Here is a 27,221-nt window from a genome sequence, read left to right as displayed (position 1 = left end):
TGCAGACATACCCCTCACATACCTGATAAGAAATGGATTCTCAAGAAGAGACTCATCTGATTAAAAACTGAGTAATGGTCTTTCCATTGCCAACCGTCTGAAAGGGGAAATGATAGATATTTGGAGTTAATAAGTGGTGAATGGATGGGCTAGTGTTGTTTCTAGGGATGGGAGCATGATCCGCAGGTCTCACCAGGAGATTAAGGGGCAAGGGGTGCCCTAACTTTTTTCAAAGAGGCTCAGATTTGATGAAGTGAACATGCGTGAGGGCTGGCCACCCCAGGTCATATACTACCACGGGTGCCGGATTAAATCGAGCGGCGGGCTGGATTAGGCCCCCGAAACGGACTTTGGACATGCCTGGTGCAAGGTATCCATGCAGAAGTCCAGTGAATCGGTGCCACCTAATCTCAGAGTTGGTTGCCTGAACAGGATTGTGTGAGGTTTCAAGACAAGTAATGGTTTTAGTGTGGTGCCCCAGTTATGTATTTTCTACAGCAACAAAAAATATAATGGATCTTCCATCTAGTTAGTAAGCAGTATATGACACAATGCATATGAAATAGGCTTGAGAGAAATAATCAGAAGTCTGATTATTTAGATCACAAATTCACACAAGGTTTGGCAAACTGCATACTAGTTTAAGCTTAACTATTATTGTGATTGCTAGATTTCACAATATCAGTACTTTAGCTTCTATTTTCAAGTGTTCTTTCTTACTAGAGTGGAAGCGAATTCTATAAATCAATACTGCTATTCCTCCCGGGAAAACAACAAAAACATAATCTGGTTTTCTGAGAGCTTCCCTCCCCCTTTCTAATTATTAATTCACTTAATTGTCTTGATGTCTGGCTTATGAAGTTGCTGAGTCTTTGTGATTATACTTCGGAAAGCCCCTTACTGTAACAAGTAAATGCTATCTAAATTACTTATGCAATAAGAATAATAATATCTGACTTTAAGGACACTTGCTTTATGTGATATTTCTATCAGCTCATTTGTTTGCATGATTCACTTCTCTTCTAATGAGGAAAGTTGATGGCTCATGATTTTCTATCAAAAATTAATCATTGTGTTGTGGTTGCATTAGTGTTGTGTAAAACAAGACCCTCCTAGGGAGCTTTTTGTAGATGTGAATGGGAGTGACATTGCACACACATTCACGTATAGTTAACAAAGAAAAAACAACAACCAGGCAAGGCATTGTTTACATGTTGATCATTACCTTTTGATGGCCTACTGAGATTTTGGTCTCTCTTTGCACTAATCTTATGTTAGTGACTGTCATATTCCATTAGCAAATTTAATCTTTGCTAATGTGATAGAAAGTTGCTAATACAATGAGACTCATTAACAACTTTTGCATCGTGTTAGCAAAAGCCAAATTTGCTAACAGAATGCAAAAATTCTAATATAAGGAAGTCATAATTATGCAAATGCATGATTTTATTAAGTATGCTCCCTATATCTCACTAGCGCTCTTGCAAGATACAACAGTCAGAAAATGGCTTTCATCCCTGCCTAAACCTTGACTTACAGCAGATGCAGAGATTTTATTGTTTGTGTCAAAATGATGGCTATGCAATAAATGAACGTCTTTGTCTAGGCTTTCACATCTATCTCCACAATAACGAAGACTAGAAACTTGAATAAAAGACAGCTCAGAATCAATTCAAAAGTTGCAAGAATAAAAGGGGTGTAGGGATCCGAGACTTTGTAGGATTCCCCAGATTTCCAGACTACGTAGCAGTCACAATTGCCTATTCATATATGATCTGGAGTGCCTGTGAACACATGGCATAAATGGTTGCATTCCCCCATTATCTCTTTCTCATTAAAGAACATATATTGGTAAGTCTAAGAAATATTTGGATGTATTGGTGCAGATGCTGAAACAGGCCATCAAACAAGTCATACTAGGTATCCAGTTTAAATCAGTTTTATAATGTTCTTTACTGTGCAATTTGTTTGCTGTGAAATATGTTAATATGATTTCTTTGTAAATCTCAAAGGCCCAGAGATCTTACTGATGCTTTCCCCCCTTCAACGCATGAAGTGCAGAAGTTGTCATTAAGGAGCTCTTTGAACTCCTAAATAACATACTATTGTTAAAGTAGAATAACAGTTCACACTGGTCTGCTTCTGAATATGAAAAACTGCAAACATCAAAAGTGGCATTATGGCTGCAGTCCTCAAACCACTGCGTACAATGACCCATTTCACATACCGGTATAACACTAACCAAATTATGGTTTAGTGTGTGAATGTGCAGGCTCCCAAAACACAGACCATGGCCACTTTGCTCCTCCTCTTAGCATGATTTCTGAACCTTGCTCAGTAACCAAGGTTTCTTCTTGGTTTACAGAACAACCATTATGTAGCATAGTAGCAGCAAGACCAGAGGAGGAGGAGCAAAGCAGGCAGCGTCTTCCTTCCAGAGTCTGCATGATTGCACATTTGTGCTAAGCCATGATTTAGCTTAATGTTACATGCTACATTTACATTACCAAATCCTGGCTTAATAAGAAGGGGATGTACAAGGTGAATTGCACCTGCCCACAGTGCCTTTTCTCCTGCTTCTCACAAGTGATGAAACAAGCCAAGAAACCACACTTAAGCATAGCTTCCCATTACATGCAAGCTGGGAAACAATGGTTAATGGCTTCTAGACAACCCAGGATATGAACTCATGGATTAAAGTTGGTTATCAATTCTGGCTTGCTTGGAAGCCCTCGGAAGAAGAAGAAGAAGATGAAGAAGAGTTTGGATTTGACATCCCGCTTTATCACTACCCGAAGGAGTCTCAAAGCGGCTAACATTCTCCTTTCCCTTCCTCCCCCACAACAAACACTCCGTGAGGTGAGTGAGGCTGAGAGACTTCAGAGAAGTGTGACTGGTCCAAGGTCACCCAGCAGCTGCATGTGGAGGAGCGGAGACACGAACCCAGTTCCCCAGATTACGAGTCCACTGCTCCTAACCACTACACCACACTGGCTCTAGTTAACTATGGCTACCTTGTTTGTTTCCCTACTTGTGTGAAGGGAAGAGAAAGGATGTGGTCCAAAGGAAAGCAGAGTAATATTTTGACACCAGCTTGGCTGCAGGAGTTGCCGGAAGGAGGCATACAAGGCACCATCCAACTGTCTTAGGGACTCCACTCGGGATTTGTATAGGGTTTACACCTTAACCTTTTCTTCTCCCTAAGATATGCCACAAGGCAGCAGTGGTTTAGGATCAGAGTTTTCCTTCTCCTAGATGGGCTACCGTCTGAGGTAGACAAACCTCATGTGCCCCTCACTTCCATCTGCAGCAAGTGCAGAAACCTCCTTCTTGACCATTGGACACCTCATTGGTCTCATTCCCTCAATCTGCTGGAGCCTAATCTTCACATGCAAGAGAAGTCTCTAACTCACTGATGGGTCTGGGAGGGATCACTGGGGGAGTCCGTTGTAATTGCTTTACATCTTGTAGGTTTCAAGGAGAAAGTGAGTTGTTTCAAGATAACACTGTGTCTCCTACAAATCTCAGTCTCATCATTTACTGGACCCAGCTGAAGCAGCATATATGATCATATATTATCATATATGATCTTTTCTTCCCAGGTTGTGTTCCTAGTGCAAAGCTGATAATGTTAATTATATCATGGCATCCTAATAAAATAAATGTTGTAGGTAAGGCAGCATCACTCATTAGATGAAATAGTTCTAACACGCTTTAAAACGCCCGGTCAAAATCAAAAGCAGCGCTGCTTTTCAAGGACAGAAGGGTGAGTTGGCACACATGTGGGAGAAGATTTGCTCATTAGGGAAGGTTTTTTTATACGGTAACATATAATTAAGGTAATGGTCACAGCTTGCATGACAATAAACACCCTGGCAGTTGTTTGATTACTGCATGGGTCAGAAGATCAGGTTTTTTTCCTACAAGACGTATCCACATTAGTGAATAGGTTAGAAAGTAAATTATAGCTGCCTTTCGCAGGGTATTACTGTCAAGTCCCATTGTTTTGGTTCTGTTTCTACTGTACATCACCGGCAATATGGCTTCTGAAGGCTGCATGTGACAGGTTAGGCATTTTATCCTTTGAGTAAACAGTAATCGTGGTGTGAAGAAAGTGGGGCATTGGAGAATTTTTCCCATTCTTTGAGAACTCCACTCTTCCTTTTTAGTTTGCTCCAAGGGCTCTTTGGGGATACATATATTAAGCCCTTTAAATAGTTCATAATAAATCTGTGTCTCAGGCTGATTCTGACAGGTTTTTAAAGAGTCTTTTAAGAGAGAATCCTCAATCATTTGTTAATCCATGGGGTGATCTCCAGGCTTGGAGGAAGAGAGAGAGAAAAATCAACAGTGCAGGCTCCTGTGTAGTGAAAATGCAATGTCGAGGAAATGATAAATATGAGCAAAAACCGAAGGAACATTGTGCTGGAGGAGTTTTAGAAAATGTGGTGTGCCAAAATAGTTTTCTTCTCAATTAGTCCGTTTCCAGGCATAGATGCTACTAAGTCTGACTTGGAGAGAAATATCTTATAATTTATTGTCTGGCATATTCCTCTCCTTGTGTTGTGTCAAGGTGTGTTATAAACCAGAGCTTGCCTGAAGGAGGGACTGACAAAGTGTGTTAAACTTGCACAAAAGCCATTTGTGTGTATAAAGAGAAAAGCTAAAGCAAGCGCCATTCAAGACATGTGATAAATTCTGCCAAAATACCTGCACGGTAGGCTAATTTTAAAAGGCCTTTCTTTGAGGAATGTGACAGCTGCTGATTGGTTTTGTCAAAGGTCTTGTGAAAATCCCCAGTAACAAAACAATCCTGTTCAGTTTGACAGGTGGTCTGTGGTTTGTTTGTTTTTTAATTTTAAAAAGAAAACCCACACCAAATAATGTGAATTGGTGTTTTCCAAGAAATGGACAAAGCGCTTACAGCATTTGAAGAAATATTACTGTTGAGATCATCAGATTAATTTACAGTGCATTCCGATACATTGTCTACTCGGAAGTAAGCAACCTGAGCTATGCAGTCTCAAAACTCCCAAGTATAGTGAAGGACTAAGAGGATAATCTAGGAGCCAGGAAGCTTCGAGTTCAAATCTAACCTCAGCAATGATAAACTCATTGGTAAGCTGCTTAGCTTTTTGTCTGCCATGGGGTAGTAATAATAATATTGTATTAGCCTACAGGGCTCTTTTAAATATCACTGCAGTTGTTTGTTTGCTTGAGGATTTGTATTTGGTTAATTTTACTTATTTGTTTATTTTATTAAATTTCTATATCACCTTTCATCTGAGGATCACAGGGCAGTAAAAAACATATAACATAATAACAAACAATAATAATCTCCCCTAAGTTTAAAAGGCCATAGATTGTTTAATTAGCCAAAGGCCAGGGAAAAGAGAAATGTAATTTTGCATGTTTTCATAAATCCATTCCAGTGTTCTCCCACAGTTATCTGTGATTTTTTTCAAAAAAAAAATCCATACCAAGCTTGATATTGATATTTAAATATCCCTAATTACATACTGTTTCATTAAAGAATTAAAGAATTTTATAGAGCAATCAAAACTGAAAAGCAAACACACAAAAATGGCAAGAAAACAAACACAAACAGGAAGCACAAATAGAGATTAAGAAACACAGGGAATCATTTAGACCAACCAATACGTGCTAGAATGTGGCAGTCTTAAAATGTTTGAAATTGTCAAGTTTTGATGTTTTTGTGAATTGTGATATGTGGAAGAAATCGAATGAAGTTCAGGATAAGCCAGATGTATTCCAAAATAAAAGCTTTATAGCACAATCCTGTCATAGATATGGAGTCCTCAGGGGAGCAAGGCATTTGCAGTGAGTCTTCTGCCAGTGCCTTGCACTTCTTATATGAAAACACAGGACAACATTCTTGGATTGAAACAGGCCACAACTTCATTGATTACCGATGAAAGTGATTTGGCTTGGGCATTGGGTGATTTCCCACTCAGTCAGCCTGCCTTCTTCCTAGGGGGTCGATTCTGAGAAAGGGTGTCCCTGTGACTTAGAGAACACCTGGGCGGAATCGACTCCTTGTGGAGTGCTGTGGCCCTCAGCCTGCAATTGGACTTATGGACGAAAACACTTTCCCCTGGATCCCTTTAACAGGATACCCCAATTCCTGGAAGGGAGAGGCAAAGCCATACAACTCCCCCTTCTGATTACATACTATAAATCATACCCATACATCTCCTAAAGCCCACCCACGATTGGCCGATATCATGAGTGGGAGAATTGGAATTCCCTGACACCAGCAACTGCCACCCACCAACAGGTTGAACAGAATTTTCTCCGTGGAACCACTATGACATGGTATTTTAACAATGTGAAGAACAGATCCTGAATAGTGCATGAATAGCCTTGGCAGGCAGTATGGTTTAGAACAGTGGTTCTCAAAGGGTGTGGTGCGCCACACGGGTGGCAGGAGAGGGTGGCAAGTGTGGTGGGAAGGTTCAAGGACAATCCAAGAAACATTTGCAGAATATTTATAGATATCCCATGATCGTATTATAAAGTTGTTGTGTTCTACGTTATAAATCAAGCACTGCTAGGATTTGTTTCTTTGGGTTTTCCAGCGCATTTCTTATCAATAAAACATTCAGGGTGGTGTGAGCAAATTTTTATTCTGGAGAAAAAAGTTCGAGAACCACCGGTTGAGAATAAGAACTGCTGTTTTTGTTGGATTCAATAAGGCTTTAGGATTGGCACTTTGGTACTTGGTGTGTTGTGGGGCTTCTTCTGCAGAATCCCTCCCCAGACTCAAGGTCCGATCAGCCAAGAGCAGCACTGGGGCAGCACTGCTGCTTACTGGGATGGGGAGGTGGATGTGCGCTTTGATGGGAGCACCAGAGAAGCTCCACATAGCCCAGACCTCCCCACTGCCCTCTGAATCAGCTGCAGTGATGCTACCGCCAGGAAGTTCATGTTGATGCTCTGCACCACCTGCATCATTACCTCTTTTGGTGGTTTCTTTCCCTCTTTAGAAAACTCTTAATCCCCTTTGGAAGAGAGATTGGAAGGAAACCTAGGAAGCTGCTTTACAGTGAGTTGGTCTGCCTAGCTCATTGTTGCAGTGATGGGACATTGCCAGCTCTATCTGGAGATGCCAGGTAGACCTGGTGCTCTCCCATTGAACTGTGGCCCTGCCCCAAAGGGGCCATAAGCAAAGTAATTAAGGCAGTAGGTATCTAGCTCCTGTTTAAATATTTGCACCCCCACTTAATCTGCCTTTCAAAGAAGATTACAACAAAATCCATCAGTGGAACCTGATGCTAGATGTTTAAAAATGTTTTTGTTGCAGCATGCTGGCCATTCTGCATAGTGAACGGTCTCCTTGTTTGTAAGGAGTTTTGAGAGTCTTATACTGCTTGTTCTTCATTTTATTTAGGGAGAAATCTGAAACCCAAACGGTGCAATTTCTTCTACGATAAGTTTACACTCCCAGCCAGTTTCCACTATTTCCTCTGCATTCTCATCACACTTCAAAATTGCTGAGCTGTTTTTGTTCGCAACTGACATTTTGAGAATGATGCTTTGGGAATTTCAAGACTGGAAATTTAAGCCTGAGTGGTAATAGTTTGAACTATTTTTCATGCCTGAGAAGAAGGCAGATGGGGGGAGGGACTCAGTCTCACATCTTTAATTGTGGTAGTGGTTGTGATAGGGTTATCACAATGGCTGTCGTAAACAGCTCTACAGTCAACTGTGTTGTTGCTGTTGTACATATGTAGAAATTCATAAAGCAGATACCACTGTGAATTAATCCTTGGTAAATATTTATACCTCAACAGCAGCCACTCTATGCACGTAACATAACCTCTAGGTAAGATATACATACATTTATCAAGTTACTAGCATAAATAATGTGTAATAGAACTCTTTCAAAAATAATACATTATGTTAACACAATTTATGATAAGGTATTTTTTAGCAACAGACATAGATAGAGGAATCCAGCTTAGATACTAACAGCCAGTTACTGCCCTTGGTTAGGCTACACAGACAATTCATGTATATAAAATAGTGTATTAAAGTAAACTTACAAAAGCAAAGAGCAATCATTGCAAATGTAATTTTTTCCCCTTCCTCTTTGGGATTCTAATTTTAAAAGCATTAAAGAAGACAGCTGCTCATGCTGTGATATGCGCTAAACAGCCTGAAGGATGGAAAAAAATATATTTGTAGCTCATAATAACTATTGACCTTTCTGATATACAATGTTCTCCGTGTTAGCTATTCTGTTCTATCAACAGTGAAGATTGAACATGACTTCTTAATAGAAAACATGGGGTTTCAAGCTGCCTTCACAAAGGTGTTTATGTATTGTTATTTTGTACTGTAGTACAAAGACTAAGTCCTGGTGCCCTTTGTCTGACATCATGTTGTAAAAAAACTGAGGGAAAGGGTCCTCACTCTTATGGACTGCTTTTTAAGAGGAATTGGCCCATAACCATTTTATGATTGCGATAAAAACATTGCTACCCTCGATCCTGCATGGAGGTACAGAAAGTTGAATCCTAGAGCATCCCCAGAGCACGAAGTGCATTTTTCTTAAGAAATAGATCCCTCAAGTGGCAGCATTTATAGATGCTTTGCAGTAAGATGGGAAACAACCGCTTGCTTGTTGTTGTTGCCCTGGTAGTATTCATACTGTTTTGCTCTTTGTAGTGCCACAGCTTCCTGCATAATATCTTGTGTTGGGTGTCATGTACTTTCAAAGGCTAGCTTTATTATCTCCCATTCTCCCTCCTCCACCACCACCACCACCCCTTGAACTCTTTACCGCTTTAGAGTCCTGTGCAGAAACACCCACTGGTAGCAGCTTGACTTTGTCATTATGCATATTTTCCGCAGAGTGGTGTCATCCAAACACTAGCTGTGTGAGCAGCATGAGGCAGTTTAAATGCTCTTCACTTCCTCAGGGGAGCCCACACCAAGAAGCATGCTCCTGCTTGGCATATGAAAATCTGGAATGGAAGCTCTTTTAGTATCTTCGGTAAATCACAAGCAGAGTGGCAATGGTAGGCAGCAGAAGCAGGATTTTTGTGGGCTTAAAAAAGAAAAGAAAAAGACTTCTTATGTTCTTAAGTTGTTCTCTTCTCCCCCATCCACCTCTCAGTTTATTTTATTTTAATGCCACTTTTAGTGGGCCAATAGTGGCAGTACTAAATTACAGCTGTTTCCCCAACTCTGCTCTAGTCTAAAATGCTAGTTAATGATTCGCAGGATACTAAAGAAAAGCAGCAAAATTTTCCCAACAGGATGAGAGTCCCTTGATCCTGTTAGGACAAAGTATATTACCATCTGGGTATATCTTTCAAATTCTCTTTATACCCACATATCCGCTCTTTAACATGAAGCAGTTACGATTTATAATAGCATTTCCAAAGGATTGTGCATCCCCATGTCCGTGTTCAAGAAAAATAAACTAAGTTGCGTTAATTTCAAAACATTTATTTGGCTCCTAAATAAGTGGTCCCTTGTGCAGGAACATGATTCACAACAAGTTCAGTGATATCTTTGCCTACAGAGGGTAAATGATGTAACTCATAATGGACATTAGCCTGGTTTGTACAACACACTAAACCAAAACCATGGCTTAGCATGGACATGCAAGCATGAGGGTCCCTAGAAACAGGTTTTTAGGGCTTGTTCCCTGTTTGCTGAATGCTCTCCTCAGGGAAACACAACTCGCACCAAAACTGTCCACATTTAGATGCCAGGCTAAGACATTCCACTTTATCCTGGCTTTAGGGTGTTATGCTGTAGGGTGATCTCTGGTTTCTTTGTTGTGCTAATCTTTTATTTGGATGGGATACCCGTAGTTACAGCTTGTGGTTTGTCTGGTTCATAGGCAATCCCATTTCTGGGATCTGGGTGGGTTCATATGGGAAAGGGTCGTCTTTCAGGTCTGGCCACATAAGGCTTCATATGTGAAAACTAGTACTTTGATCATCTCAGATAATGCATGTATTTCTGTTTTCCATTTAGATTTATGAAGTGTTAATTTCACTGGATGTTTTCTAGTTTTACCATTATTCAAAATAATATGCAAACCTTTTCACATTTCCAAACTACTCTTGTTTTAAGTATCAGTCTTGCATGCACACCTTTGCTATCATTTCTGTGCTAACAGACAGCATCCCATAACCCTGATAATTTCTGTTTGCCTTCTGCATACACTTGTTTGCTCTTTTCTTTTTTAAAAAAATCACGTTTAAAGGGTTACTAGAACTGTATGTTCTAGTATTATTATTTATTGAATTTATATACCGCCCTATACCCGAAGGTCTCAGGGCGGTTCACAGAACAAAATCAAAATATATAATCAAAATAAAAACAACAACTCAAAAACACCCCCCCACACACACAGAAAAAAAACCACATTTTAAAAGAGCATAGGATGTCAATCAAATCAACCAAAGGCCTAGTTAAAAAGGAACGTTTTTGCCTGGTGCCTAAATGTGTATAATGCTGTATAATGTGTATAATACATTTGAGTTCCATATTCGTATATATACAGATTCTTTCCTTAGCTTTTCAGGGAAGTGTCTACTAGGATTGCAAGATCACCTGAGTGTCTGTTCAAAAACCTAAAAAGATCATATAGGGTTGTTTTACTGATGAGCATTTGCTTTGCACTTTTCAACGGAGAATTTTATCTGCTCATTCATTGCGCACTCTTCCCATATCATGCTATCCTTGAGGATTTAAATGTCGGCCTGCATGCAGCAGAACAACTTTTTCACATGCACCTGAGAATTGAAGTTTATAAATTAAGTGCTGCTCTGGCCTGATGCTAAGCACTCTCACCCACTCTGCCATTGAATGCTCAAAGATAATTAGAGCTATGAACTTCACTGCCAAGCCAGCCACACCTCCAATTGTCTCCCAACCACTGCTTCTCTAAGGAAATGAGAATATGGCAAGGAAAAATGTAGAGAGGGACTGACAACAACCTTTGCGATATTGTGAAAGGTTGAGCTCAGGTGCTGTTCTTTTTCCTAATCCCATGAGAAAACAGCAGCTCTCCCCCCCACCACATGCACTCCCTCCTTGTAATAAATGTAATAATCATAGTGCAATTCTATATGTGCCATCAATAATGGATGCTTTAGTAGAGATTTCTGCATTGCAAGGGTTTGGACTAGATGACCCTTGGGGTCCTTTCCAACTCTGCGATTCTGTGCTTCTATTTGTCTATGCAAAAGTCAGTTCCACTGAGCTCAATTCAACTAACTCCCCGGTATGAGTAGGATTGTATAAGATTGTAACCGGGTGTTGCAGATATCTGTTTATCTTTGAGAAAGTCCCATTCAATTCAATTGTATGTATTTGTGCGTATGTGTAGATCAGTGCCGGATTTACGTATAAGCCAAACAAACTATAGCTCAGGGCCCCACTCTCTTGGGCTCCCCCAGAAATACACTTCTTCTTAATTGTATTTCAGTTCAACAATTACTTGGATAAAATACATATTTTGTTTTGTGCAAATGGCTTTAGATACCTTTTAGGTCTGTAAATTACCATATAGCATATATTCAACACAAAAAAGCGACAATTTGTTGTTGACAAAGGACAGCTGGACATATAAAGGGCCCCATTACCTTCAGTAGCTTAGGGCCTCATCAAAGCTAAATCCAGAGCCCTGGCGTAGATAATTTGAACCCCATGCCATGATACGTAATTTGGCCTGATTTGGCAACCATATCTTGACAGCTAGCCGAATTGCAGATAAATCTAGCATATAGATTCTTCTATAGTGGTACCTCTGGTTACAAACGCTTCTGGTTACGAACGCTTTGGGTTATGTATGAACTCCACTAACCTGGAAGTAGCTGCAACTGGTTGGGAACTTTGCCCCAGGATGCAAACAGAATCCAGGAGTCTCCATTAGCAAAAGTGCGCCTCAGGATAAGAACGATTTCAGCTTAAGAACAGACCTCCGGAATGAATTAAGTTTGTAACCAGAGGTACCACTGTATAGGTTTGAGCCGAGGTATTTGTTTACTCTCAATCAGCCAGCCCCCGACTACCTTTTCAGTGGTGCAGTTCTGTTCCTCTGCTGTTCTTCTGGCTACCAGGATCATTTCAGGACTGCTGTGCTTCTCAGCCTTGTCTGTATTTATTGTCATGGTTATTGCTATGGGATGGGTATGATTTCCATGGTCTGATTTATGAGATCAGTGTTGCTTCTCATGTGTGCAGTAGTCTACGGAGTGATTTATTGCAGTGATGGGTGGTAAATACTGAATCCCTCAAAATTCCATAAGCATATATTTCATCCCGGCTTCATTCAGATTATCAGACCCTTTTATATAATGGTGAGACATTATTAAATTACTTGACTAAAATTAGCGCTTAGAATGCATTCTATGAGAAGTGCAGCTTTCTGTTTCCCACCTTTTCTCTCTCTCCACAGCATGCTACTGTCCTTCTTGATTAGTACAATAATGAATGTGGACTTATTGTAAGTACAGTAAACCCTCAGCTTACGCAAGGGTTACATACCAGAGAAAGTGCCTAAAGCCCAAATCATGTATAACCAACACACGCTGGGTGCAATGGTGGGTGAGACTGCCAAAGTTTGTTTTTTTCCTGGGCACCCACCTCCTTTTAAAAAATAAAAAAATTAATATGCACAGGTTAAATGCACTTTAGGTTGTGAGTTTAACCATACAATAGTTGAAAAGGAAGAATCAGGGCTGTGTAACTCTCCTCTATATTTAGAAGATTACCATGAACAGCATTTCAGCATATTTTACTTGCTGCCTATGTTAGGTCATAATGTACTGGACTATAGCAACTGCATGTTTTAAGCTGATTCTAACATTTATTCACTCAGCAGGAAGAACACATGCTGTGGTTTCTTAATGTACACTTTAAGCACTGTACTGTAGAGTGTTGTATAATATCAGTAATAATTAATGGTGAGCCTCTCGCTGCCAGATCTGCTTATGACCCTTTTTGTGGTTTCAGGGTTCCAGTAACCTTGATCCTGATCATACATTTCCTTGCTTTGAAAGTTTCATTTCTTAGATGTTGCAAACATGATATTGCTGAATGGAACTGAAATGTTGAGGCCAGGTTTGTGGCATGGTTTCTGATGGCTTCACGTTTGTTCAGGTCTCCAAGGACTAACACCAATAAATGTGAAAGAGACAAACAGCAGATTGGCATACTTTTCCATTTCCACCAGGATGGAAGAAAAAATGCGCTAAATTAAGTCTAACCTTAAATGTATAATCTGTCCTTGGGAAGGAGAAAGGGGGAAAAAAAGGATATAGCATCTTCGAGCTCTCGGCATCCCTTACGAGAAAAAATTGGTTCTAAGGGTCTCTGATCTTGTGTTTTAGTAAAATAGAACTGCACGGCTGACTGACAGTTCTGATCTAAAGCATTTACGTTTAAGTTTTGATCTCTCTGCTTTTGATTAAAACTAATGAGCTCATTTAATTCAAAATGGGAATCTCTGATAAGAGAAATAAGGTTGATGTGATTGGATTAGAGGGGCAAATTAAACTCTTAGAGCAGAAGTTTGTGCTTATATAGTGTATTAAAAAGCTGTTGGCGTATTATGGCGTGTTAGATGATGAGAAAAATTTCATAGTAATTCATATTTAATCAGAAGAAATGAAAGTACTAAATATAACATGGCTCTGCTTTTCCCTCGAGTGATAAAGAGCTGTACATTTAAAATGACATGGAATTCATGCTCTCTAAAACAAAAAAAAGCCCACTCTTAAGAGAGACACTAAAGAAAGGGGCATTCTTGTTATTGTATTCATCACAACAGAGCTAAAATGCCATAAACACAATGTAAATGTGATCACATCAGTACAAGGTATATGCAAGGAAATATAACAAGAAAAGTCTTGCCTCATAACTAGCAATACTCTTTAAAGACACTAGTAAAACATTTTTTTGGTTAATTTAAACTCCCTATACAGAAATATTGCCAATATGGCTGTTTTTTATGAAGGCTTGCCCCACATTTAATTATTTTAGACAACGAAAGTGTATATTTACATTTGATATTAAAATGATATAAGCTTTCTGGTGAGCAGGCTATGTTCTTATTTTCAGGGGGACAAATGAGTGTTGCCATTATCTCTCCCCAACTTCCAAACCATTTCCAGCTAATGAAAGAGCAAAGAGAGAAGCAGACCACAAGAGTGAGAGTTGCAGTTTATTATCTGAAGATTGCCCAGTGCATTTTTTCTAGTAGTCTTACTTGAGAGCACTGGAGAAGGCCACATAGGACCAGTATAACTTACTAGGCAGACAATAAATTGCTTCTATCCGCCACCAGCTTGAGGCTATCCTCTCTTTTTAAAACAAAAAAAAATTCCTTCCAGTAGCACCTTAAAGACCAACTAAGTTAGTTCTTGGTAATGAAGAGGTGTGCATGCACACGAAAGCTCATACCAAGAACTAACTTAGTTGGTCTTTAAGGTGCTAATGGAAGGAATTTTTTTTGTTTTGACTATGGCAGACCAACACGGCTACCTATCTGTAACTGGAACTCTCTTTTTACTCTTCCTTAAAACACACACACACACCACCCACCTGGCTCCCTCTCTTTCCCTCCTAGTTATAGTCAAAGAAAGAGTTCCTAAGCAATCAGCCCAAGATAGTCTCTTGTTCTTTCCCCCTACCACAATCACCACCATCACCACAACACTGTTCATGCTGATCCTAGGGATAAACGTTAAAGGTAGGAGCAGGTTTGCATTACCTCAACAGTGAGGAAATCAGCAGCTTCCATGTGATCCATCATCTGATGCAGGAGGTGGTTCTGGTTAACATATATTATTTTCACCCTTCCAGCCATACTATAGAGTAGATGCAGTGAAAGGAATGAGCGATATCGAGTAATTATCCATATGAGACATCCAACTTCCTTTCCTCTTCCATCTTCTCCAGTGACAACAGCAGGCCTTTTTTTGCCCAGTGGCACAAAGCATTTTTAGTAGGAAAATATTACAGGATGAAAGGATTACCCTCTCACTAGAATGGTGGTCCTGATCTAATTCAGCACGGGGGACAGATCCACAGCTGCCATTAAAAAATATATAGTGGGAGATCTATCATCAGGATCTCCCACGTCACATGAAGTAATTCAAAAGGATATTGTGAAAATGAAATTATCTATGAATTGTTTTATTTTGTTGTTGTTGTTTCTACTCTAGTGGAAGCCACAAGCCCCAGCCTACTTACAACGGACAACAATCTAGAGCGTTCTTTTTTCATCCGGATGAAATCTACCCTGACCAAGCGAGGTGTGCACATAAAATCTTCAGGATATAAGGTAAACATTGGTCTTGCCTCCTTAGGAGTAGTTAGAAGTTTCCTTTACTCTCAAAGAGGATTGTGGTGGCTGAAGAGCTAGCATACTTAAGCATACTTCTTATATCTGGATATCTGCCAAAGTCTGAGCCTGGAAAGTTTGCCAAAGATTGAACAAGACTTTTAAAGTTAAGAACATTTCCGGAGGAAAAAGTACATGGATATTTTATTTATTTCCCATTGCTATTTATATTTCTAAATGGCTATTATCTCCCCCCCCCCCTTTTGGAGGATGCAGTAGTCTGAAACTAATTAAATATCCCTGGAGGTTATGGCTGTCTTAAATCCAGTGACTGAGTAAATGGTGATCTGACCCACTAGTTTGAAGAAGTCAAAAATAACCATAGGAGGTGTGTGCAAAGTCCTTCCGTCACATATCATACGGGATTAAAAACAAAAACAAAACACTGTAGCATTCTTCAGCCTCACTGTCTATCTGGAAAGACCTTGACTTACAACACAGTCCTATACATACCTACTCAGAAGTAATTCCCATTAAGTTCAATGGGGCATTCTCAAATAACTGTGTGTAGCACTGCAGCCTTAGTAGCCCACAAAGAAGTAAATATTTAAGAATACCTGGAAATGACCCACTGAATGCAAATGACTTGCTTCTGTGGAAGCATGCATAGGGTTTACCTGTATGACTTAAAGGTTTATTGTCATTTTTAAAAAATCACATCCTGTTCATTGGACATGAACAGAACCTTACATATCATAGTCATTATTCTAAGGTGTCCTCTGTTTCCAGCCTGCCATTAGAATTATTCAAATTTTCCTGAATTTACATATGAGCCTTAAAAAGACCTATATGAGTAGATGTGACTTAAGGGCATCAGGAAACTGGCTTTAGTTATCACTACCCACCCTACCCCACCCAGCATTTATCACTGTCCATAAATAAAACATACCCGAGGCTTGCCTCTCCTTGTTTCCCTTGGGGTTAAGAATAAAGTAGCTCTTTAGTATAACCACAATTTTGAGTTTGAGCTCTTAACATTTGTTTACAGTCTGTGCTGCTGTCCTATTTTCTATTGTCCTGCAAGAGAGAGGAGCCTTGTCCAATCTTCCTGCTGGGGTCATCCAATACATATTTAAATCCAAGTTCACACATCCTTTTGCTTTGCTTTGCTTTGCTTTGTGTTGTTCGTTGTTGTTTTGTTTTCCTGCAGTCCGTCAGGACAGCAAGACACACAAAACATTGGCTCATGGGGTAAAATGGCAGTATTAAATGGTTATTGATCTTTCAGCTAATGGGGGGACCACAGAATACAGCAACAGTGACAAAGTGCAACCTTGGAAAGGTCCAGGATTTGAAAATAATAGCAAAACTGACTACTTTCACTTCAGACAAGTGCCCAGGTAAAACCGAGGCTCTGGGCAGAAGCTTCAGGAATATTTAAGTACAATAATCCCTACTCTATTTTTCTTATACCTTTTAAAAATGAGAACCTTAATCTTATCTCACCCAGCGATAGCAGCATATAGAACACATTCTGGTACTGTTCTTTCTAAAGTGAATAGCATTTCTTTTTGGTTCACTGTCACATTTATATCCCACATTTCTTCCAAAGAGCTCAAGGTGATGTTAATGGTTCGCCTTCTCCCAGTTTTTATCCTCACAAGAACCCTTTGAGGTAGGCTAGGCTGAGAAGAGAGAGACGAGCCCAAGATCACCCAATGAGCTTCGTGACTTCAAAGGGAATGAACCTTGGATTTCTGGATCCTAGTCCAACAGTCTTAACTTCTATTCTTCCCTGACTCTCACAGAGCATGAGCAGAGGTGTTTTTGTACCAAACAGGCTTGCATATTGTATGTGAGCACACGCATCAGCTGGCATGCTAAAGACATGTCTATAAGCAGGAAATGGTTGAGAAAACAAGGAAAGGTGTACACTGTGCAAATGAAGACCTTTCTTTTTTACTTTTAGACAATGTCCTCTGAAAAGATGAAGCATCTCTTCAGTTAGATACTGGCAGGTGGAACTGAGTTTCCACTCCAGAACACCTGATTTGAATGCAAACAATGCTTTTGGAGGTTTAAGAAGCTATCTGACAATAAACCTTTTGTATATTTTTTAAAAAAAAGAATTCCAAATTGAATATGCAATTTCCATATTGTCACCTGTTTCATATTCACACATCATGCTAAACTTACAGCAGTCCCCTTTCTTCTTAGGCAAATTGCCATCCATTGAAAGCATGGATGGGGAACCTTTGGTCCTCCAGTTCACACTGGACTACAGTTCCCATCATCCCTGATCATTGGCCATGCTGGCTGCAAATGATGGGAGTTGGAGTCGCCTCTTTCTCCGTGGTGTAAATGCTTTCTGTACTGTTTTAGTCACTACTGTTTAGCCTCTACATACAAATTAAGGATGAGGTATGACATTCCTCTAGTCCTGTAGTTGTTCATTGAACTTGAGGGAGGTAATTTTTCATAGGAGGAAACCCTAGAACAAAAAGGAAGTTTGTCCAGCTATGTAGGGTGAATGGTGTGGAGACTTCCAAGAGAACAACTTCCAATAGGGTGGGGAGGAGCCCATGATTGGCTGGTATGCTTCCTTGAGTTTCTAGCCATGAGACAGATCTGAACAGTGTGCATAGCAAGGAGGAAGACCTCCTCCTGTTAGAGCTCAGGCGTGGACTCCTGGGGACATATGAGCCTCAGGAGAAACCTGGGCAGCTTGCGGGGCACGTATTTTGAATGCACTTTCAAGACTTGAAAGAATGCTGAACCATCAGCATGCACTTAATATTGAATCCAAGATTTCAGCCCATGCCGAAAACTCTCTCTGAATTGACAGAAGAAATTACTTTAGTGCTGACCCATCATAGTAACTGAGTAAACAAGTACATTGGCTATCATGTTCTCAGCAGCAAGTTACACATAACCTCAGGCATCTGTGAATGTGTGTTCTTGAAAGAGAAAATATTTGCTGCGATGCAGAGATCATTCTGGCCTTCAGCTGAGCCTCTGGTGGTATAAGGAAATGCCTTGGGATGTTTAGCCACCATGAAGGCAGCCTATGTGAGAGGACACCAGGGACATTTTATTTCAACAATTTATCCGTAGCACAGAAGATCTAAATATACACTTCACTAAAGTCTTAAAAGAATATATATATATATATATATATATATATATATATATATATATATATATGGTATGAGCCAATGTCACAGACTGCTTTTGCAGACAGATTGGTTTTCTCTCGGTAAAAATTTGAAGAATTCCTTTTTAAAGGAATCTGTCAGACAAATGTCCAAAGCACCTGTGGAAAAAGCACAGAAATCTTAATAATTAAACTTGTCTTTTGTCTTTTTAACAGTTAGTACTAATCATAGCACATTATCTTTAAAAGAGAGTGGGGGGACAACTGTTGATTTGATAAGCTCAGTGAAAACTAGAAATGCAAATGTTCAATCACAGGCAGACAGCCAAAATTTCAGTAATGGAGACTGAAAATTTGATTAATTTCTTTCCTATAAATCAACTCCCATGTACAGAAATAATTTTGAAATACGTTAGCTCACAAAATTGAAAAATGTTGAAAGCTACAGAAATGGTTTCCACAAACAAGTCCTTATGCACCAAATTTAATTTTGTGCAGTGCTAATTTCCTGACATCCCAAAACTAGGTGTTGTATCAAGGTTGTTTGTGGGGATGATTATAAGTGACTTAGTGATTTAATAAAGCGCTCTTAAAAGTTGCGCTAAGGACATAAGTCTTGTATTACTGGAGCAGAATAAAGGGCAGGGGGACATTTTCATGGGGAGGTGATGTCAGCTGAAGAGTGGGGCAAGATGAATTTTTTGTTTGTTTGACTAAAGTATTCTTATACCACCCTCTTGAAAAACACCTTGAGTATGTTCTGCCTTCATGCAGAACATACTCAAGACTATACAGTAAACAGCAGCTCATTTTAAGACCATATGATGTCTTTCTTTCTTTCTTTCTTTCTTTCTTTCTTTCTTTCTTTCTTTCTTTCTTTCTTTCTTTCTTTCTCTCTCTCTCACCTAGATAGCTCAGTCAGTAGCGCATGAGACTCTTAATCCCAGAGTCGTGGGTTCAAACCCCATGTTGGGCAAAGGATTCCAGCACTGCAGGGGGTTGGACTAGATGACCCTTGTGGTCCCTTGCATCTCTATAATCCTATGATTCTAAGAATATTAACAATGGGAAAGAGCTGTAGCTCAGTAGCAGAGCATCAGCTTTGCATGCAAATGTCCTGGGATCAGGCCCCAGTGTCTTCAGGTAGGATTAGGAGAACCCTGGTCTGAAACCCTGCAGAGCCACAACTAATCAATGTAGGCAGTACTGAGGGCATGGACTAATAAATTTGAATAATAATAATTCAAAACAAAAAAAAACTTACATAAGCAAAATGGTATCTTAATATGGCAGAGGCAAAAAAGATGTGATTCTATAAATGAAGGTTATGCCTTTTAGTTTATTTTCATAATTAACCTCCATCTGATATGGCAGATTACACCCTATTAGATAAGCTGCTCCTATAATGTCTATAGATATCTTATAGATTAGCACAGTGTAGTCTTACCCATGTCAGTAAGAGTTGTTTGCAACTAGGCCTTTGCTTTAAGTTCCTATGAAAATAGTGTTGCCAGTGTAGTTTTTCATCAATTGTAAAGGTTAAAGAGGGGGGGAGGGAGGGGGGAGGGAGGGAGAGAGCGCTGGACAACTCCCCCCCCCCAGCTTGTACTGAACAAAAGAGCTGATACACAATAAACAAACATGCATTATGGGTTGCCTTCAGTCACTTTATAGTCATATACATTCATAAATTTTGATACAGCTGTAAGAAGCCGACTTTGATGGGACAAAGCTCACAGAAGAGCTTTAGATCATAGGAGTAACCAGAGACGAAGTTTATGTTGACAATTTATCAGCAATTCTCTGTCAAAAAAAGAAATGTTTTTAGTGTTTACCTATTAGCAGTTGCATGCAGATGATGAAATTGTGTTTTGGGGGGGGAAAGCCTGCCATCTGTCTTTTCTTCAGGGTGTTTTTTCTTCTTTTTACACTTTATCAAGTTAAACTTACAAATATCTTGTTTTGCAAAGCAGAATAGAACATGTGGTGTCCATTACATGGACAAGGACAAAGCAAAACAGACTCAGCAGCAATGTCAGTCACTTAAGTCAGGAATTTTAGAATCACAGAGCAACTGATGCCTTGTGTGTACCATCCGTGAGAGTTATTCAGCTTTTCCATTCATTGCATTATCAGCTGGAAAGCTATTTCTCTCATTTCATTAGTGCTGGAAAACTAATTAATTCATTGCTCAAGAAGTGCTAAAAGGTTTCTTTAGCAAGGACTATGTACGAAACAATGTCTTTTTGTTGCATGAGAAGCTGTCATGGAGAAAGGAGAAGATACATTTAATATCTCCTTTTTTTGTTCAGATATGCCAAGATTTTATCAATAATACTGGTTTTCTGCACCAGTACTCATCTCCAGGAAAACACACACTGTGTAGCTGCCTGGATGACACCTCTAAAAATATGAATGTTGATGATTCTGTTAAATTGGCAGAAACTGTGCACACTATCATGAGACAGGGATTTCTGAAAAGACAGTTGCCAGGTTCTTCCATGTATAACCTGTGCTTGTATGGCAAGGCATTTATTGTGCTATAAAACCCATCACTGATTTTGGCCAGTTCAGATTGATTCTGCAGGAGCTGTAAGTAATGAACCCTACGGACAGAGCCAAAGGGGAAAAACATGCCAATAAACTTTTGGCTGCATCAGTACAGGCTGTAGAGTTAATTTAACCACAGTTTCTTTTACCAGATCATGTAGCCATTGCCCTTCAAAACAGGAATATGTATCCAAAACAATGTAAAGTGCCAAAGCCCAGCCTTTTCTTAAATTTAGCTGTTGAAACAGGTGTTCAGGTGCTGTTTTTCCTTAACACCACAGAGAACTTACCAAACTTTCCCTTTGCACCAAACAACAGCATGGCAATTCAATGACTTACCGTATGTATTGTGTTAGTTAAAAGTCATTTTGAGCAGTTTCTCAAAACTGACCTTACCTTCTTCTTTTTCCTCTTAGAGGGCCTATGTCTTTCACAGTTAAAGAGAGCAGTTTTCCTTTCTCTGCCTCTCCACTGTACCTGTGAGATATCTTGTCATGCATATATTATCTAGGCACAGAGAGCCTCTGTCAATATTCCCACTGGCTTCACACGTCATTTGTAGCCTGCAATCGTCAAAGCAGTTTCATTGGTCTAGTAGAGGGGTGGTTTACCTTCCCACTCTCCACTGGCGGGAGCAAAGTCTGACTCCACCCCATTTGATTTACGCTTGCTTGAGCAAGCAAATTTCCATTTCTTATAGCAGGAGCAAGATAGATTGCAATGGCTCAGTTCAGATATTACACTATGGGCTGCCATTTTGTGAAGAATATGAATCACCCTTATGTATTCCTTTCCACTACCTCCTCCCCTCACACACTGTGATTCCTTCATTCCCTTCCTGTTAGGTGTTATGTGCACACCAGGCAACTTTGCATAAGCCATTATTTGTCTGGGAACTAGGAATGGAAAACATGCTCAAACCATGGTTTCTGTTTCCCGGGGGTTTGCACATACTTTGCCCGATCTGACAAACAATGGTTTGGCAGAACATAGAACAAAGAGGGAGATAAAAAGAATCACAGTACACAACAGGATGATAGTGTGTGTGAACCTGAGGTTTGTTCACACAGCTGAAAGCCCTGATTGGACCATTTTTGAAATCTGGCTCATGTTCTAATTTCGTATTTTATGAATTACCAGTGACCAGGTGGTAGCCAGCATAATTTTCCCTTTCAGTAATTTAGTAAACGTCTACTCAAATACAAAAAAAGCAAAAACGCTTAACGTTGATGGACCGACAATTGTTCTGAAACATCATCACTCTACTTTACTTATAATGTGATTAATTTGAGAACAAATTACTAGTAACCTCTTCTTGAAAAAAAGCATATTTTAGGTAGCATGTTAGTTAAAGAAAATTAATTTCTCTGTGTTAAATTTGCCAGCTTTGGAGTTAATTACCTTAGCACAACAATCCATTAATAAATGTTAAGGAAGCAAGGGAAAGTTGGTCAAGTTTTTTTAAAAATGCCTTGATTTCAACTGCAGATATACTAGAAGTTTATCATAATTTGTTATTGATGATCTAAGAATGCAAATTTTGCACTGTTTTCACTTATGCCTATATGGTTTTCTTATGATTTTATTTTAGTAGCCATTCTAATTCAGGACAGCAGAATTCTGTTCCAGTGCTAGCAAATAATTGTTATGTGTGTGCTGATGACATAGCTCTACTATCATACCCTCCAACACGACATTGCCCCAAACTGGGACACCATCCTCTGGGTACGCACTCCTTCACGAGTCACATGACCTGCACAAAATTACGGACTCGAAAAAAGCACTTTTAGGATGCCCAGAACCCAAAGTCATGGACCCCAAAATATGTGTTTTGGGGAACCATGTGAAATTGCAGGCCCGAAAATAAATGCTATTCTCAGGGTGAGATCTCAGCTCCAAATCGCATGAGAGCATGGCACCCAAAATAGCGTCTTCTGGGAAAAGATGGGACATCCCATTTTTTCCAGGACAGTTGATGGGTATGTATTATATGATGAACCCCAGTGAAGGGGATTCACAATTAGCAGGCCTCATCCTCAACACTGGTCTGTCTGCATAGTCCCAACACATGCGACGTGCATGTGAGTAGGCCCTGTATGCTTATTTCAGAATCCTGAGCATAGCTAGTTTTCCAATTCTCTCTATATATGACTTATCTGGACAGTACAGTGAGCATGTCTCTAGGTAAGGCTACAGCCTGCTGTTGTGTTCCTACTCTGTTTCTTACGCATGTTCCCTGTGCATGTATTAGCCCTTTTCAGGTGTTACTTTCATGGTTAAGGTCAACACATGACATGAGAGACAGCAGAGATAGGTGGATTAGCTCCACCTCCTGTCACTGTTCTGATCACCTTCCAACTTCCATGACATGAAGCAGGGAGCTTCCTGGACCCATGAAGCCTCCCCCTGTGTTTTAGAACCCTGAATTCTGAAATGCAAGGGAAACCCCCATGAGCACGGAAGTTGGATTGTGATCAGAACAGAGACAGAGCTAACATGCCCCAATGCCCCATTGTCTCCCTCATATGTTTAATTTGGAATCTAATCCCTGAAGGAGGCTTATAGTTCATCTAAACAGGGTTAATGCCATGTCCTCTGGTGTTTTACTCCTACATGGCAGCTAAGCTGGGCACAGGATTTTACAATGTTCTGGGAGAAGCTGCTTCCCACAAAATTGAGGTGTGATTTTTGTTCCTTCCCCCGCCAAACAATGGAGACAAGTTCTCAATTTCAGCTAAGCCATGAAGTTGTAAAAATGCAGTGAAAAATATCACCAAAGGGATTATGTATTCCTACAGTCATCAGAAAATGGAGCTGTAGTATAGATCAAAACCTTGGCATTGCGACTTAGCGTGGGATTTGAAGATCTTGAGATGCAAGAATCAGTTGCTGACGCTGGGGAGCATATCAACTCAAGGCATGCATTAAGGGGGAAATGAACTGTTTAGCTTACCTATATTATTCATACAATAATATTATACAATGAGCTGTCGAGGCTTCCTATAGAATCAACAAAAAGGAGAAATTACTCATGATTTAATCCTCAGCTCTGCTCACAATTTGGTACAAACTGCTTGGAACTCACATGGCTTTTATAGTCAGCATATATGCATGGAAAACTGCCCAGAAAATCTGTTACTTCTGTATTTAATTTCAAAAGGAAAAAAGTATTAAGAATTAAATGATGGCGCATGTTACAATTAGGAAATTTGAGTTCCTTTGGTGCAGAAGTACGCAGTGTTGTGCCCTCCTGATCCCATCATGCTTGACCATTGGGAATGCTTGTTGGGAGTCCAGGAATATCAGGTTTGGAAGCTATTTAAAACTTCTACAACAAAGGCTCTAGCAGGCAGTGACTGACCAGGAAAGTGAACGTGGAGCCCAGTATGCAGTAGCTGCAAAAAGGCAAATTCCATGTTTTAAGGGATCATTAGGAAAGGGATTGAGAATAAATCTGCCAATATCATGATGCCATTATACAAACTACAACCACACATTTGGAATACTTTGGAATACAAATGTTCACACATTTGGAATACTTTGTTTGGGCACCATACTTCAAAAAGGAACTGGGAAAAGTTCATCAAAATCAGCCAAAATTACCATGGAGTTAGAACTCCACCTATGTAAGGAAAAGTTACAACATTTGAGGGGTTTTTGTTCAGAACAAAGTCAAATAAGGGGGATAGATGTGTGTAAAATTATGCTTAGTGTGAAGAAAATGGATAGATAAAAACACACACCCCAAATACTAGAATTTGCAGTCATCCAATGACGCTGACAGGTGGGAGACTCTGAAGAGACAGAAGGAAGTAAGGTAAAGGTAAAGGGACCCTGGATCATTAGGTCCAGTTGTGGACGACTCTGGGGTTGCAGCGCTCATCTCACTTTCTTGGCCAAGGGAGCCGGCGTACAGCTTCCAGGTCATGTGGCCAGCAAGACTACGCTGCTTCTGGAGATCCAGAGCAGGGCACGGAAACACTGTTTACCTTCCCGCTGAAGCGGTACCTATTTATCTACTTGCACTTTGACGTGCTTTCGAACTGCTAGGTGGGCAGGAGCAGGGACTGAGCAACGGGAGCTCAACCTGTCACAGGGATTCGAACTGCCAACCTTCTGAATGGCAAGTCCTAGGCTCTGTGGTTTAACCCACAGTGCCACCCACGTCCCTTGCACAGAAGGAAGTATTTTGTCCTTATTCGTCATTATAAAATTGCATCTGAATGCCATTTGCTGGAGGATCACAAGCGGGGAGAGTGTTGTTGTGCTTAGTTCCTGCTTGCAGTTTTCCCACAGGCATCTGGTTGGCCACTGTGAGAACAGGATGGTAGACTAGTTGGGTGTGTGATCTGTTGAACTCTTCTTATATTTTTAATGTCTGCAGTGGATTAGCAAAGACACAACAAACGGCATCAGCATGGCAAAACAGAAAAGGGGAGCTATCATAACAAGAGGATTTCCTTTTAAAAGTCTTACTTAAATGAAGGGACAAAAAATGTACCAAATGTAAGCTTACAATTAAGGGATCAAAAAAGTAATTTATGGAGGAGGATTTAATGTATAAAAGTTGTATCATTAGAGTTTATTTAAATCAGTAGCCATTGCATGAGATGGCAGACTCTTTTATGGATTGGAAGCAGAGGCCAGTTTGACAGTTTATGTAAAGGAGGAGAGTAAACCGTGGAGTTTTCCAAAGATCTGTTTTAGGACTGGAGTCATGTCAATTATACTTAAATGTGAGATCAAGATTGAAGAGCAAGATAATACACTGGGAAAGATGGACATGGAAGTGGGAAGTAAGTTTAGGACAAACAAAGTTTCATACAGGGATTCATTTAAATAATTTGTTGCTGATAAATTTGGCCATTAGTTTACAAGAATTATGCAGTTTCGTTGGGCTAGGTCTAGCAAATAGATACTTTCTGTGAGAGCTAAAAATCACACCTCCATATTCATGCCAATATTCATGCTGACTACCTACAAACTATCTGGAACCTGGTGACAAATAATTGAAGATAACTACCATCATAATGCCTTTTGTTTGCAAGCTTCTCAGGGGCATCTCTCTCTCTGGCGTTTTCTCAGAGACAGAATGTTGACTAGACACATTCTATGTAGGCAGTTCTTGTGTTCTTAAAATGCAGACCCACAAGGAAGCCTTAAAACTCATTTCATTTAAGTGGTTTTGATTTAAAAGTATGTTTAAGGATGAGATGTATTGTTCCTTATCCTTAGTGAACACACGAGAAAGTCCTATTTTTTAAATAAAAAAGCACTATTGTTTTTGTGTATTGCATAATTTCCATATTGTGCAGGAAATTCCACACTATTCATTAATTTTTGGGGGGTTAAACTGTTGCCGCTGGTGTGTTGCTGCATTTATCATTGGAATTTAAGCAAATGCACTAAAACAGCAAAATTGAGTACATAGTACTGATTATTTCTTAATATCGAAATGTTTTATCTTCCTGTGGCACTGTGGAGTGTACAAAGTGTGCACGCTTCTAATGACATTCCTTAATAGCATTTGTACCTGCAATTAATTCTTTAATAAATTTCAGATAGCTTTCTGTGCTTTCAAGCCCAGTGAAGGATCTGTGAACACACGATGCCGTAGTGTTTTTGAAATTAAATGGCTATGAGCTTGAATCAGTGCAGGATTGACGTCTACTATATATCCCATGGAAGATTTCCAAGCAAGGATGAGATATCAGTATTAAAAATAATAAAGGATAACAAACCTTTATTCCTGGTGCCTCACACAGCTCTGCCTCCCTATCCTCCTGCTCTGTAAATAAAAGTATTAAAAGAGACTCTTGCTTTGTGCATAAGAGACTGCTTGGTAAATAGAAATTAGTACTCCATGGCAACATGGACTCCCCTTCAAGCTGGGCTCTCATAAAAAGGCAGCTCTAGCGAATCCAGAAGCCAACAGCAGAGAGTTTCAGCACAGCAGCTCAGTGTTCTGCTGGGGAGAGGAAAACAGTCGTTAACCCACCTTTTAACCACTTTCTTCCATTAGAGTGTGTCGCTCATCCATTATTCCACCTCCAGCACCCTCTGCTTAACTACCCGTTGTTTAATCAATTCATCGCTCTTTAATCAGTTTAGAAAAGAACAAGTGGAAATAGCCACCCACTTACTGTTGTTGGCGACGGTGCTTGGGGGTACTTTCCTGCTGCT

The 27,221-nt window shown here is 39.9% G+C and overlaps 1 protein-coding gene and 1 long non-coding RNA gene across 12 annotated transcripts in view; one reads left to right on the top strand and one right to left on the bottom strand.

The window, feature by feature from the left end:
* LOC309357128 overlaps positions 1-27,221 on the bottom strand; it is a 204,974-nt gene that overhangs the window by 105,048 nt on the left and 72,705 nt on the right. The gene's annotated exons all lie outside the window — the stretch shown is intronic.
* Positions 1-27,221, top strand: part of NPAS3 (neuronal PAS domain protein 3) — a 636,914-nt gene that overhangs the window by 569,751 nt on the left and 39,942 nt on the right. For all 11 annotated transcript variants that reach the window (XM_081888853.1, XM_081888852.1, XM_081888849.1 and 8 more), the window contains one exon: positions 15,216-15,334. In XM_081888853.1, coding sequence (XP_081744979.1) covers positions 15,216-15,334 — 119 coding nt within the window. The remainder of the gene's footprint in view (positions 1-15,215; positions 15,335-27,221) is intronic.

The sequence above is a fragment of the Podarcis melisellensis genome (genome assembly GCF_964234715.1).
Source record: "Podarcis melisellensis genome assembly, chromosome: 1".
Classification (NCBI taxonomy): domain Eukaryota; kingdom Metazoa; phylum Chordata; class Lepidosauria; order Squamata; family Lacertidae; genus Podarcis; species Podarcis melisellensis.
The sequence above is the reverse complement of the archived record's forward strand: the minus strand, read 5'-3'. Positions and strand labels throughout refer to the sequence as shown.